Raw genomic sequence first — 14,853 nt, forward strand, 5'->3', positions numbered from 1 at the left:
GATGGAAAATATTACAGGAATGTGTGTGTGTGTGTGTGTGTATATATGACTGAGTCACTTTGCTGTGCAGCAGAAGTTGGCACAATGTTGTAAATCAACTATTTAATAAAAAATAAAAAAGTGTATGTATAGTTATTTTCTTAGTGGTGCCCTGGGAATTAAAATTAACAGCTAAATTTATAATAATCTAGCTAGTTTAACCTACTTATAGGATTGTGGTAGGAAGAAATGAGATTAAAGGATATAAAGCTTTTGTAGGCCCTGTGTGTAATATATGTTGCTCATAAATATTAGTTTTTCTTTTATTATTACCTTGAAAAAACACATACAAGTTTTAAAAACATGCCAACTTCAGTTAAAATCTTCTTACACAAGAGGTAGCCACATGAGGAATCATTACCAACTAACTTTAAATAGTATATAAAAGCTTTGTTCCTGTATAGCACCATTTTCCTCTTCCTTTATGATATTATTGTTACAAATTACATTGTGTGCTCATCAGCATAGATGTATAGTGACTGGTGTTCTCTATTTCTTTGTGCAGAATTGAGTTGCTGTGTAGTGTCCCTTCAGTTTAGCCTGAAGGATTCTCTTTAATACTTCTTGTAGAGCAGGTTTGCTAGTAAAGAATTTACTTGTTGAGAATGTCTTAATTACTTCTTTATTCTTGCAGAATAGTTTTGCGGAATATAGAATTCTTGATTGACAGTCTGTTTCTTTGAGCCCTTGAATATATATCATCTGTGGGTTCTGATGAGAAATCAAACGTTAATTTTATTGAGAATCACTTGTTCAGAATGAGATATTCATTTTGTTGGTTTCAAGAGTCCTTTTGTCTTTGTCTTTTGACAGTATGATTATGATGTGTCTCAGTGTGGACATATTTATTTTGCTTGGAGTTCATGAACTTCTTACATGTTTAGATTTTTTTTTTTTTTGCTAAGTCTTCTGCCACTATTTCTTCACATGCTCTTTTTGCACCACCTCCTTTTCTCCTTTCCTTCTGAGATCCCTGTTTTATTGTTGTTGTTGATGGTGTCCTCTTTGTCTCTGAGGCTGTTAATTTCCTTTCATTCTTTTTTCTTTTTTACTCTCAGACTGGTTAATCTTAATTGCCCTGTCTTCAAGTAACTGATATTTCTTCTCTCTACTCAAATCTCCTATTGGTTCCCTACAGTAACTTTTTTTTTTTTTTTTTAAAGGCCGCACCCACGGCATATGGAGGTTCCCAGGCTAGGGGTCGAGTTGGAGCTGTAGTCACTGGCCTACACCACAGCCACAGCAGTGCCAGATCTGAGCCACATCTGTGCCCTACACCACAGTTCACAGCAGCGCCAGATCCTTAACCCACTGAGCAAGGCCAGGGGTTGAACCTCTGTCCTCATGGATACTAGTCAGATTCATTTCCACTGAGCCACGATGGAGAACTCCCCTACAGTGAATTTTTCATTTAATTTACTGTGCTTTTGAACGCCAACATTTCTGTCTCTTTATTGATATTCTATACTTTGTAAGATGTTGTTCTCATACTTCTCTTTAGTTCATTAACATGGTTTTCTTAGTTTTGGAACATATATAAAAGAGCTGATTTAAAGTCTTTGGCTAGTATTTCCAATTTCTGGGCTTCCTCAAGGAGTTTCTTCTTCATTTTTTAATTTTCCTGTAAATGACTATATTTTTTTCTTTGTTGGCATGTCTCATAATTTTTTGGGGTTTTTTTTTTGTTTGTTTGTTTGTTTGTTTTGCTTTTATGAAGGAGGGAGGATTTTCAGAGGTCCTCCCTTTGCCATTGCTACTTATGTCACTTTTGTATTCGCTTTTATACCCAGAACATTCTTAATATAAATCCTGGTATTTTAAAATTCTTACACCTTTTCTGTCTACCTGACACAAGGGTGTGGTGTCTTACATGGATTTCTAAGTACCAGATTTTGTTTCGTTTACAAAATCTAACTATGTTAATATATTAATACTTTGAAAAATACTTTGAAAAAATTTGTAGACACATCTTGAATATCATGATGCTATCTCATAAGGATAATGAATTTAGCTAATTAATATGTGTCAGATACTCAAGTGGTTGAGATGCAACAATCCATTTAATCTGATCAGAATCCCTCTGAACCTCTGATAATTTAAATAACTTTTCCAAGGTAACACAACCAGTCAGTGGTAGGTACAAAATGTGAAATTAATCTCCTGACCCAGGATTTTAGTGGCAGTGTTGCATAGTTCCTGTGAAGTATGTGGCCCATGGACCAGTGTCCTGAAAATCATCTGGGTACTGTTGAAAGACGGATATCTAGACCCCAAACTACGCATATTGAGCCACACAGTATCTGAGATTTGGGCATGAGGGTGAGTGGTGATTCTCAATTATAGTTGAGGAATTACTGGTCTCTGAATTGCTTTTTTCTTAAGACTTGGACTAAAAAATTACCATCAAATTCACATAAAAATACAACTCTACAGTTCAAAGACTGCTGAGTATCCTTATAATTTTTTCTAATTTTAAAAGTACAAATTCTGGAAGTTCCTGTTGTGGCTCAGCGGGTAACGAACCTAACTAGTATCCATGAGGATACTGGTTCAATCCCTGGCCTCATTCAGTGGGTTAAGGATCCAGCATTGCTGTAAGCTGTGGTGAAGTTCGCAGATGCAGCTCGGATCTGGCATTGCGATGGCTGTAGTGTAGGCTGGCAGCTACTGCTCTACTTCGACCCCTAGCCTGGGAACTTCCATGTGCCACGGTGTGGCCCTAAAAAAAAAAAAAAACGAAAAAAGTACAAATTCTGGACTTCTAATTGTGAAGTATTCTGAGATAATCTAACAAAAAACTTTCTCTGATAAAACATTCTCTGTAACATTCTCTGATAATTTTGATTAGGATGATAGATTATAGATTTTGTAATATGTCAGCCAGGCTTTACATCTTTGATATGAATTATTGTGAATTGGCAATTTTTTAGACACTAAAATTAAATAGAACAATATAAGCAATGGATCATACTTTCTTTTAGGTTGAACTCCCACCACCTGATCTTGGACCAAGTTCTGCATTAAATCAGACGCTCATGTTGTTGCGTGAAGTTTTGGCATCTCATGATTCCTCAGTTGTACCATTAGATGCCCGTCAAGCTGACTTTGTACAGGTATGTTGTAAATTCATTTCAGTGGTTTGTATTATTCCTCTATTGTATATTCTCTTGGAATTCTGATGTTTTATAACCCATAGATCTTGCTCTTGCTCTCATTGCTTTCCCCTTCAAATATTAAACCACTTCTCTTTAATTTAAAAAGTATTCAGTAATGCTTGTTTTAAAAACTATTACAATCGTTATACCATTTAATCTTTTTCTTTTTTTTAGTGGTTTCTTATTTTTTATTTTGTTTTATTATTATTTTATATTTTCTTTTTTGGCCACCCCATGGCATATGGAGTTCCCAGGCCAGGGATCAGATCTGAGCTGCAGTTGTGACCTAAGCCACAGCTGTAGCAACACTGGATCCAGGCCAGGGATCAAACCCACATCCCAGCATCCCAAGATGCTGCCAGTCCTGTCGTGCCATCCTCATTTAATCTTTTTCTTACATGCTTCTCTAATTTGGCCCCCTTTGCATTAGTTTGGCTTTTCATTGTGATGTGCCATTAACACCTGCCTGCATCACTGATTGGGCAATTATACACTTTATTTTTCATTTTAGGTTTTATCATGTGTCTTGGATCCTCTCCTCCAGATGTGTACTGTATCAGCCAGCAATTTAGGCACTGCTGACATGGCCACTTTCATGGTCAATTCACTCTACATGATGAAGACAACATTAGCTCTGTTTGAATTCACTGACAGACGTCTGGAGATGCTGCAGTTCCAGGTTAATTTTGCCATAAAATGACTGTCCACTGTGGTGAAACCTTTTTATGTGATCTTAGTTGCTGACTATAAGCTAATTTCAGTGACCTGATATCTTTGAATCCCTTGTTATAATCTGGTAGAACCATGCACACACCCTAAAATGCATATTTAGTATTTCAGTTGTTTGGAGAAGCCAGAATATATAATGGGTAAGATAGTTTATTCCTGCCGTAGTATGTGTTGGTAGAATGAAGCTTTTCTGACTAATCTGAACAGTTATTCTGTATGCAGATTTCAGTTTCTGAACTGTGAATAATGTGCTATGTTTTTCACACTGTGAGCTAGTGCAGAAGGTGTTGCTGAGGACAGATATATTTTTATCTATGTGTAAATCAGTGTTAGGCACAACATTACAATTTGTTATACCAATCACTCCAGTCCTATAAGCCAAATGGTATCACTTAAGATTCGCAACAAAGTCATTTATAAAATTTGCCAGATACTTGGCTTCTGATTTTGAAATAGTGATTTTTAGTAGATATAATGATTTTTAAATAAGAAAATTCTCCATCTTCTTTGTTAGCACAAGTATATATATTTGGCATTGGGTACAGTCAAGGTTTATTTATCATTTGGGGGTTTTTCTATGGAATGAGCTTTGAGACCTCCAAATTTTTCTAATTTCTAATTATTTTAAAAGAAATAACAGTGAGGTATGATTAGTTTTCTTTTCTTGCATAGTTTTTTATGTATGATAAAATCATTTTTTAAAAAATTCATTGATTCTTTCAAAAAATTCCTTCTGTATTTATCACTAATTCTACCCCAATCTCTGCCATTTGACTAAACTTTTCTTAAGATGTGCAGATATATCAGTTGTCCAAGAGTTTGTTTTATCACCAATTATGTTTTTTTTTTAATACTCCCAAAGTCAGTTTTTACATTCCAAGAGGACAGGCCCCACCATGTAAGCGCTTATTAAATCTGCACTTGCATCATGTCTGCTGACAGGCTGGTGACCAGTGCTGGTCACATGGACCAGCCCATCTCCCAGTGTGGAGAGAACTGTGCAGAGGTGTGGATGCTGGAAGGCAAGAGCCCACCACAGTGATAGTTTTCCTTATTGAGTAAAAGATTCATGAGGTTCAGGCTTTTTCTATCAGTAGTCTATTAATTTTCTTCCACTCTTACTTCTTTCAGTGTTTTAAGCAAGTAATCCGGGCTAGGCTGATTCTCTTTTATTGGTGACAACATATTCTCTTCATGTGGAAGCTAGTAATGATTTTCTCTTGAGTTCAGGTATTTCCTCAGGATACTTTTTGATATGTCTCTTTTTCTGTTGAACTTGGACTTTGCAGAGCCATTTCTGTCTGAAGAGTCAACTCTTTCTTTTGCTCAGTACAGTTTTTCTGTTACCTTTAATTATCACTTCTCCATCTGTTACTTTTTATATTTGGAAGCTCCTGTCCTTAGTTGGCTTTATTTCCTGAATTTGCCTTCTGATTTCTTTTAAAATCTCACTTTAATGTATTTCTCTGATATTTACTCTGTATTACTATTCTTTCATTTTTCTTTCGGTTACTAATTTGGTTCTTAGCAATAACTCTTTCATGAAATGTTGTATTTGCTATCTTGTTTTTCTTGGCTTCCAGTAAGACTAGTAAGTAAAGGTTCTAATTGTACTTCCTTGGGCAGTCCCTTAAAGTACTCTGCGTCTTTCAGTAGTGTTGCCTCAGGAAGAGATACTTGTTCTCATTATTCGGGTAGGTTTCCTCTTAGAACCCACTCCCCTTCTTAAAGCAACGGTTGAGGGGGAGGGGCTCAGCTATTGGAGTTACCTGGACTGTGGCTTGCATTCAGGTGGTAACGCATGAATCTTGTTAGTAGTGTTCTATGCCATTGGTGAACGAGCTGGTAAAACTCAGGGGACTCTGGTGAGGAACAGAAAGGTCTGCAGGCTTTCAGGCCTGTGCTAGTAAAAGAAAGGGAGCCATAGACTCCTTCCCACTGGAGGAGTCATCATCCCATCAAGTAGCCTCCCTCTGTGCCTTCTGTCCCACTGGCATGAAGTGGCTTCCCCAAAGAAAGCACACACAGCTCACGCTGCTGGCTGGATCTTTTTAGACAGTTCTTGAACTCGACATGTTTGACCAGCTTTCTGCTGGGTCCTCAACAGTCCCCTAGTTGTCACAGAGCTGCTTTCTCCTCAGGAACACTTACTGCCTCCGCCCCTGTGGGGTTGCCTCCAGGCTTCTCCAGGTGGCATATTCGATGGGTCGAGTCAGTTGAGCAACTTGGGGGCATGAGGTGGTGCGGCGATGAGGACGAGTGTTTTATTTTTCACTGTTGTTGTTTATGAGTAGTTTTTGTTTGTGTTTTGCTTGATGTAAGCTTTTAAAAGAGCTGAGAAGCAATTCAAATTTTTTGTCTAGTGGCCAGCCCTGGAATCCCCTGGGGTTATTTATTTATTTATTTATTTGGTAAGCCTTTCCCTCCCTTTTGTCGGAGGACTCCCTCTTTGGAGGAAGGAAAAGTCTTTGTGTAGAAGCCATCCCTGTGCCTCATAGTTTGGCTCCATGGCCACTGCCAGAAACAAGTCCATTACAAAGAGCTAAGACTCCAGGATGATCTGCTACTCTCATAAGTTTTACTCTTCTTGTAAATTATTTTCTTTCAATTGTGTTTTATTTTAGATTGAAGCACATTTGGACACACTTATAAATGAGCAAGCTTCTTATGTTTTAACTCGAGCAGGCTTGAGTTATATCTATAACACCGTGCAGCAGCATAAACCTGAACAGGTAAGCGCATGGATGTTCCTAACGAGAGGGATACACCAATTTAGAGTATGGGTTCTAGAGCCAGACTCTGGGCTGAATCTTGGCTCTTCCACTTAATAGCACTTTTTCATTAGGAACATGGCTTATCTCTCTCTTTGCTCATCTGTAGATTGAGGATAATAATATCTGTAACATTAGGATTGTTCTGAAGATCGAATGAATAGCACATGTATAGTTCTTAGATACAGTAGGGTGCCCCAAAATATTAACTGACCTTTGTAATAAAGATAGTTTGGGTTAAAAGTAATGAAAATATAAAAAACTTTGTATTGAAAAATGTATAAAGGATATTTATTGGTAACTTTTCACAGTCCTTTATCACTGTCAGTGAATTGAACACATAGATTACTGTATAAATAGCGGTCATTCCCTTTGTTAATTTAGCAAATCATGGACTATTCCTTTGGTCTGTTTCTTGTGGGGCTAGCATTTGATCTGATTAAAGTATAGAACTCCAGTAGGATTGGAAAATAGAGTGACAGAAACCCTAGAAAAGCATGTAAGCATCTTTCTTTAAAAAGCAAAAAACTCTTATAAATAACATTACATTAAGAATATTTTATAGCTTAGAAACTCAAGTGAAGCTCTCAAAAAAAATCACAAGTTTTGAATTTTTCTTTTGACAAAGCAATAAGCAACAAATTTCCATCAGTAGGTGCCAATTCTGGTGCCTTTTTATACTTACATCTAAAATTGTCAAAGTGAAACTCTGAAAGCCCCCATATCTCATTGCCATTTCTCGGTGTTACTGCCCTTTTTTCCTTATGTTTAGATTTGAATAATCCTGGTATTTGCATTGTTAGTAAACTTATGCTTCTCCAACAAATATTATTGAGTGCCTTCATATTAGTTATACAAAAATGAACAAATCATAGTCCCTGTTCTAATTGAGGTTTAAGATATGACACTTGAGTTCTTTGGAAATAAGCTAAATGTTCCAATTTGGGCCATCTACTAATGGACTGTATTTCATAAGTGAATTGTAACAAATAACGTGTGTTTTCATCTTGTTTTTGCCTCCCTGCCCCTTTTAAGGGCCCGTTAGCTAATTTGCCCAACCTAGATTCTGTGGCAGTGAAAGCTGCGATGGTGAGTACATAACAAAGCATTTCAATGTAGGTTTCCTTATGGAACGTTATTGTTATTTTTTCCCACGTGATACTTTTGTCCTTGGTGATAATTTTATCTCTTAATATGCCATATTCACATTGGATCTAGTCATAACGATTGCACATGCATTGCTTTAACTAAGGAGGTCTGCCCAAGACGTATATTTGTAGTATATTTCACCATACCCTTGTAGTTTGATCATTGCTGTTTAGGTTTTCTTCAGTTTCAGTTTTACTCCTAACCTCTGGAGGAAACAGAAATGACAGACATGAAGAAGCTAAGCTGTGTGTCATTATAGACTTTGCTCTGTCAGTGATGCTTGGCTTATAGTTCTTGACTTCTTCCCGAGACAACTGAAACTGGATTCCAGTCTTGAGATACTGTGTTACTCTTAGTGCGACACTCACCAAACTTCCACTTTATTACTTTCCTTTCCGGTGATGCAACTTACGTGCACATCCCTTTCTTCATAAAGAAGAAAGCTTTGGAAGCTCTGTAGTGATAACACTAGTAGTACTAATACTAACAACAGTGAGTGATGACGAGAGCCGTTAACATCTCTTGAGTGTGACACACATTTTTTATGTATTTTTTAATCTTCCTAAGGACCCCATTTAACCCAGTACTTGTGTTTTACCTGCTATACAATACTGCCTATCTTAAGTGTGTAAATACTCACTACCGTAGTGGTTTGACTCTAAGCAGTAGTTCTCTTGGGTGACTTTTTTTGATGCTAGGGCTTTCCTATCTGTCATCTGACAGAGCTAAATTTAACTGAAAATAAAGGAATAGGCCCACAAGATACCTTACATGCACAGAATGCAGAGCTGACAGAATTAATATTAGACAAAGGAGATTTTCAAAACACTAATTATTCATAAATAAGGAACATTATGTCATGATAAAAGAATATATACATAAAAGTAACATCCATAACTTTAATGTATCAAACATAACAGTAAAAACTGTAGAAATGCAAAGAAGATTTGATTCTAAAAAGTTCAAAAATAAGTGAAAATGAATAAATTTTAGATTCATTAAAAAAGGTGAGCGTCTTAGACATACACTATACTACCCAGTAATTCCACTTCAGGGTATTAACCCCCCCTCCCCCGCAGATGAGGACATGGGTCTACACAGAGATGGGCAACTTCACTTAGTACTCCGTACGTGTACGTGTCTTGCCTGTTCCTCCTTCCCCAAGGACGCATATTCAGTTCATAACATAAACTCACAAAATAGATTTAAACCCTATTACAGATTCATATATGCCTGGTCTTAACTTTAAAAGCAATTGAGTTGAATATCTGGGGTCTCTCTAAAGAAACAAAATCTTGATTTTTATGTGTGACCCATAGTTTTATAAATAACTGTCTGGGGCCCAACTTGGATGCCTCCAAGGCACATCAGTTCAGTGTATCCCACACTGAATGAACTCCTCCAACTCTTCACCACCAGCCCCAACCCCAAGTTCTTTTACACGTGTTCCTCAGAAAGTGCAGGAGCATCTGCGTATTTACTATTTCAACAATTATTATCCTAGTATCTGCTATTATCTAGGTGCCATGCTACAAATTGGGATGAAAATAGATTTGCTCTAGTAAGAGACCTAGTCATCACATAAATAAATGTATAAGATCGCAGTTATGGATTGTGATAATATTGTGAATTATAGAGATCCAAAATCTGAGAGTCAGCACCTTCATCCTGTCACTGACCAAACAGTGATGGTTTTGCTCGCCAGTTCTCTCTTCTCCCCACCCCTGGTGCCCTCGCCGTCTACTCTAATACAGCCTTCCCTTCTTCTTGCTGTAGCCACATGTAGCTTCTTAAAATTTAAATCACACTATTCTCTCCTTCAGTGGTTTCCTCAAGCTTTTACAATAAGAATTAAAATATTTTAGAAAAGCCTACTGTCCTGCATGAACTGATCTCTAATAGTCATTTTCCCTCTCAGCCTGAGCCTCAATCCATGCTGTCCCCACTACACACACACACACTTAATGTGATGCTTGTTCATCTTTAAGATTTCACTTAAAATGTCCTTTCCTAAGAGATGCTTTTGCCAAACACACAGATTAGCTATGTTCTCCTGATTTATGCTTTCATAGTTTGGCCTTTTCTTTATTTATGTTATTATTTGTTAAGTACTTTTCTCACTAGGCCATAAGCTCGAGGAAGCTCTAGGGACTGTTCTCTTTTGCTCACCATTACAGTTACATTATCTTATATGGTACTTTTATCTTACCAATAGCAGGTCCTCAATAAATATTAGTTGAATAAATAGGTGAGTAAATAATTAATAAATGCCCTGCATTTAGAAAGTCACATAGACTTGCAGTCTGATGACTTCTTGTTAATATTATTACTCAGAAGTTGGGTGAAGGAGATCAAGATGAATGGTTTGGATTCAGGATTTTAAAACTAGGTGTTGCTGTTACTGACTACATTGAAGATTGACATTTCTGGTGAGTTTTAGTTAGAATGTCTAAGAAATAACTCATTTGGATAACAAAAAACTCTCTATTTGAAATATTGGATTTTTACCAAGATTGAATCCTTAAAAGCAATGGTTGGTGGATGTTAGTAGATACATGCACTTGGTGTTTTGCATTTGTCTGTTACATTTAGGTTCAGTTTGATCGCTATCTCTCAGCCCCAGACCACCTGTTAATGCCACAGCTGAACTTTCTTCTGAGTGCCACAGTGAAGTAAGTATGTTTTGGTCCTGGTTAGATCAAAAATTTGGTCTCCTGTTTTGGTCTCCTATTCTCAAGAATAGAGATTTACTATTGAAGATTTATAGTTCTCAACTTTTTTTCTGCCTCAGCACCCCTAAAGAGATCTAACCTTAACCTTTCATATTTATTTCTTATCTGTGTATAGCTCCAAAATCTTTATTTAGTGAATGATTTTTAAAAACAATATGAATTATATAACTGGATCCACATAGTTATTATACCAAATTCCCTTGTATTAACACACATGTCAAAATGGCATTGAATATGTCATGAAAGATCAGCAATACATTTATTGTGCAATATAGATGATACGCCATGTAGACTGTTTTGGACTCAGGCAAGTTCTGTAGATACAGTGTAAAATTGTTCAGTATCACATACTTATTAGGAATGTGTTCAAGACAAAGAACACATATTAGAATATTGCAGTTAAAAGAAAATAAGAGATTATACCGGGTGACTTTCTTCATTTTAAGAAAATATTGACAAAATTGTCTGCAAGTAGGAAATTAGATGTCTATATATTTTTTCTTTCCATTTAACTAATGTATTAAGTGCATTCTATGTACTAGGCACTAGAGTAGATTTAAAAGACCTCTTCATGGAGATTATAGTCTGACATGTTAGTTATACACATGAACAAATATTTATATTAAAAAGGAACAAAAAGAACTGTGAAACTTAAAAAATGCTTCAGATATTGGAGAGGATGTATTGGTACGGAGGTGGTCTACTTTTTCTGTTGTTCTGGGGAGCAATACATAGAGCAAGGAGGCAGCTTCTGACTCAGCATGAAGAAGAGTTTGGTGGCAGTTAGAATTGGCTGGAAATGCATTCTCTCAGACATGGAGTTAGGGGATTTATGTATTCGGTGTGGTTAGAGTAAATGATTTTAAATTTTTTTACTTTTATATTCTCTTATCCTAAAAGATCCACAGCTGTCCTCAAAAACCAGAATTCTAAAGACCCGTGAGATTGTAAAACAAATTCCATTATGCCATGATTCAAATTGTTTGTATGTGTTTCTTAAATTATTTTATTTTTTTAACCAAACACCTGCAGTTCTTTTACATTTAACCACGTTTCATTACTTAGTATTTGAACATTGAGTTGTTTGGAGCATCAGTAAATGTAAAACATACCTTTCATATTATTTTCATAGTACAGTCCTGCTCTCTGACATCTGCAGATTTCACCTTTGTGTAACCACCCAACTGCAGGTTGAGAATATTTGCTAAAAAAAAAAAAAAAAAAAAAATTCTGGAAAGTTTAAAAAAGCGGAACTTGAATTTGTTGCACATTAGCAACTGTTTACGTAGCATTTACATTGTATCAGGTATTATAAGTAATCTAAGATGGTTTAAAGTATATGGGAGGTGGGGTGTGTGGGCTATATGCAAATACTATGCCAGTTTATATAAGGGATTTGAGCATCCTCGGAGTTTGATACCTGAGAAAGTCCTATAAGCCAGCTACCTCAGATGCCAGGGTCTGACTGAGGGGAAATTTTAATGTATTTTAAAAGATGACATGTAGTCAGATGCCAGGGTCTGACTGGGGAAATTTTAACGTATTTTAAAGGATGGCATGTAGTCAGATGCCCTAAAGGGGGAAAATGGACAGATTTGGCTACATAACACTTGAAACATTTACAGAAAAAGATGATATAAACTAAGTTAAAATAAAAGCAATAATGTGGAAAAAATTTTTGTAAATTATGTAACAGACCAGTTATCCTCAATGTAGAATGAGATCCCGCAAATCAGTAGAAGATAATGCACTCTTAATTTGAACAGCTAACAGAAGAAATGCAAATGATAAATAAATACATGAGAAGATAATAATCAAAATATGCAAATTAAAACAGCAGTGAGAAATTTCTGCCTATCATATTACTGAAAATAAAAAGTTTATTGTTATATAGTAATTGAAATGGTCTGGGAAAATGGCCATTTTTATACTCTCTTGGTGAAAGTATAAATTAGTATAATCCTTTTAAAGGACAGTTTGGCAACATTTGTCAAAATTTAAAAGTATATGTCTTGCAGTTCCCATTGTGGCTCCGTGGTAACAAACCTGACTAGAATCCATGAGGATGCGGGTTCAATCCTTGGCCCCTGCTCTGGGTTAAGGATCTGGTGTTGCTTTGAGGCATTGTGGTTCTGGTGTTTTCTGTGGCTGTGGTGTAGGCCGGCAGCTGCTGCTCTGATTCAGCCCCTAGCCTGGGAACCTCCATATGCCACAGATGTGGCCCTACAAAGATAAAAAAAAAAAATGTGTATGTCCTTAGTTTGTGTGCATTTGTATATATAAACTGAATCACTTTACTGTGTAGCAGAAATTAACATTGCAAATCAGCTATACTTCAGTTAAAAATTTTTTAAAAAAGGATATTCTTTAGGCTCAAAGATAACTCTTAATAGATTTTTTTTTCCTTTCTTAATCTTAGTAAGAGTTTATAAAGTTTCTGAATTAGCGTCGGTAATAAGCACCTTATTTGGATCAATCTGAATTCTTTATCTTTGAGGACATCTCAAATTTTCTAGAGTTTAAGCAACATTTTAAGTCAAATGTTTGTGTCCTGTTACTGAAATATTTTAGGTTTCCTCCTACTTTTTACTGTCCACTTGCTTAACAGTAGTAATTTAGTTTTTATTATTAGCAAAGTCAAATAAACATAGGTTTTGGTACATTACTTTAAATCTAGTCTTATATTAGTATATTGGTTTTACAGTAGGGACTAGCATTTATGTTATAAATTCATATTCGAATGTAATTTAAAACTGAGATTTACATATGGTTTATGTAAATAATAATAGCGCAATTATGAATTAGAAATCGATCAGTACTGATTTACTTCTTGCAGAAAATTTCTAAAATGTTTATTGAAAAGTATTCTAAAATTAAATGTAATCTATGAATGCATTTTCAGGTTTTTTAAGAAATAGTATCAATTTGGCTACTTATTTTAAAAATCAGGTTGCATTGAAGATTTAAGGCATTTTTTTTACACATTGAAGATTCAGCATTAAAGCAGATTTTCTGACTGCCTTTTTTTTTTTTTCCTTTTTTTGATTAATAACATGTCCTTACTCTCAAAAATAATTTCTGTGCTTATTTCTGCTACTGTATAGGCATGGTATATATTTGGTCTTTGCTTTTTAGGGTCGTACCTGTGGCACATGGAAGTTCCCAGGCTAGGGTTGAATTGGAGCTATGGCTGCCGGCCTACACCACAGGCACAGCAACGTGGGATCTGAGCCACATCTGTGATCTACACCACAGCTCATGGCAACACCAGATCCTTAACCCACTGAGCAAGGCCAGGAATTGAACCCGCAACCTCATGAATACTAGTTGGGCTCATTACCGCTCAGCCACAATGGGAACTTCCTGTATTTGATTTTATATATAAAACATTTGAAGTAATAGATAACTTTCATTCAATTAGATTTTTAACCTTTTCAAAATGGTAATTCATTTTTAACCAAAAATAATTTCATTTCTTTTTTCTCAGTTTCTTTCTATTCATATTGTATTTAAAATGTCAATTATTGCTTTGAAATACAAAACTTTCTTTTTTATCCCTGTCTCATTTTGCTTTGTTAATGTTCTATTCTCCTGAACTTTGCTTGTCTCTATGGTTACAGTACCTTTGGGACACCTATCACTCTTGTCTCCCTTTTTCTTAAGTTTGAATGCCTTTCAAAGGAGATTTTGATTGAGCACTTCAGCCTTAGAATAAACTATTGAATAAATATAACTAGCCAGGAAGCAGGGTTGTACAGAAAATGAACAAAAGAATAGAAAAAGAAAATAGTTTTAAAGAGTTCTTCCTCCCTTGTGATGAATTAGAAGGATGTTCTTTTTTCAGTGCCAAATTCCAGTGTTTTAATTGTGTAAAAAAGGAGTTTGGACTACAGAAACCACAATTATGCGTATTTATAAAATATTCTCAGTGTCTTTTCTTATTGAATCAGGATTGTTTCTCTGAGTAATTTAAGAAATAGAAATTACAGATGCTTCTTAAAGTGAGCATGTAGCAAGTGGCTCTGATTTGAGAATTCTTTTATTCAGGAATCTCCCTCTATTATATATGCTAGAAACAAAGCAGGTATCTTTAAAAAGAACTGCTTTTTTTTTTTTTTTTTTTTTAAAGAGGTAAATGGAATGATTTTCTTTTACTGACGCTTTTTAAGCGACCCGTCTTTAACTCTCAGGAATACCCGTGTTAAAAATAGAGCAGGTTTGGGAGTAGGGACAGGGTGAAACTGCCAGAGAAATAATGGCTACTAGAAATCTGTGAGC

General features: G+C 35.8%; 1 protein-coding gene across 14 annotated transcripts in view; it reads left to right on the plus strand.

Annotated features, from left to right (window-relative positions):
* Positions 1–14,853, plus strand: part of COG6 (component of oligomeric golgi complex 6) — a 161,643-nt gene that overhangs the window by 43,227 nt on the left and 103,563 nt on the right. For all 14 annotated transcript variants that reach the window (XR_002336515.1, XR_002336503.1, XR_002336505.1 and 11 more), the window contains 5 exons: positions 3,021–3,152; positions 3,706–3,873; positions 6,548–6,655; positions 7,730–7,783; positions 10,436–10,515. Coding sequence is in view for 2 of the 14 variants with exons in the window: in XM_021065267.1 (XP_020920926.1) it covers positions 3,021–3,152; positions 3,706–3,873; positions 6,548–6,655; positions 7,730–7,783; positions 10,436–10,515 (542 nt within the window). In the remaining 12 variants the exon portion in view is untranslated. The remainder of the gene's footprint in view (positions 1–3,020; positions 3,153–3,705; positions 3,874–6,547; positions 6,656–7,729; positions 7,784–10,435; positions 10,516–14,853) is intronic.

This window comes from Sus scrofa, chromosome 11 (genome assembly GCF_000003025.6).
Source record: "Sus scrofa isolate TJ Tabasco breed Duroc chromosome 11, Sscrofa11.1, whole genome shotgun sequence".
Classification (NCBI taxonomy): Eukaryota; Metazoa; Chordata; class Mammalia; order Artiodactyla; family Suidae; genus Sus; species Sus scrofa.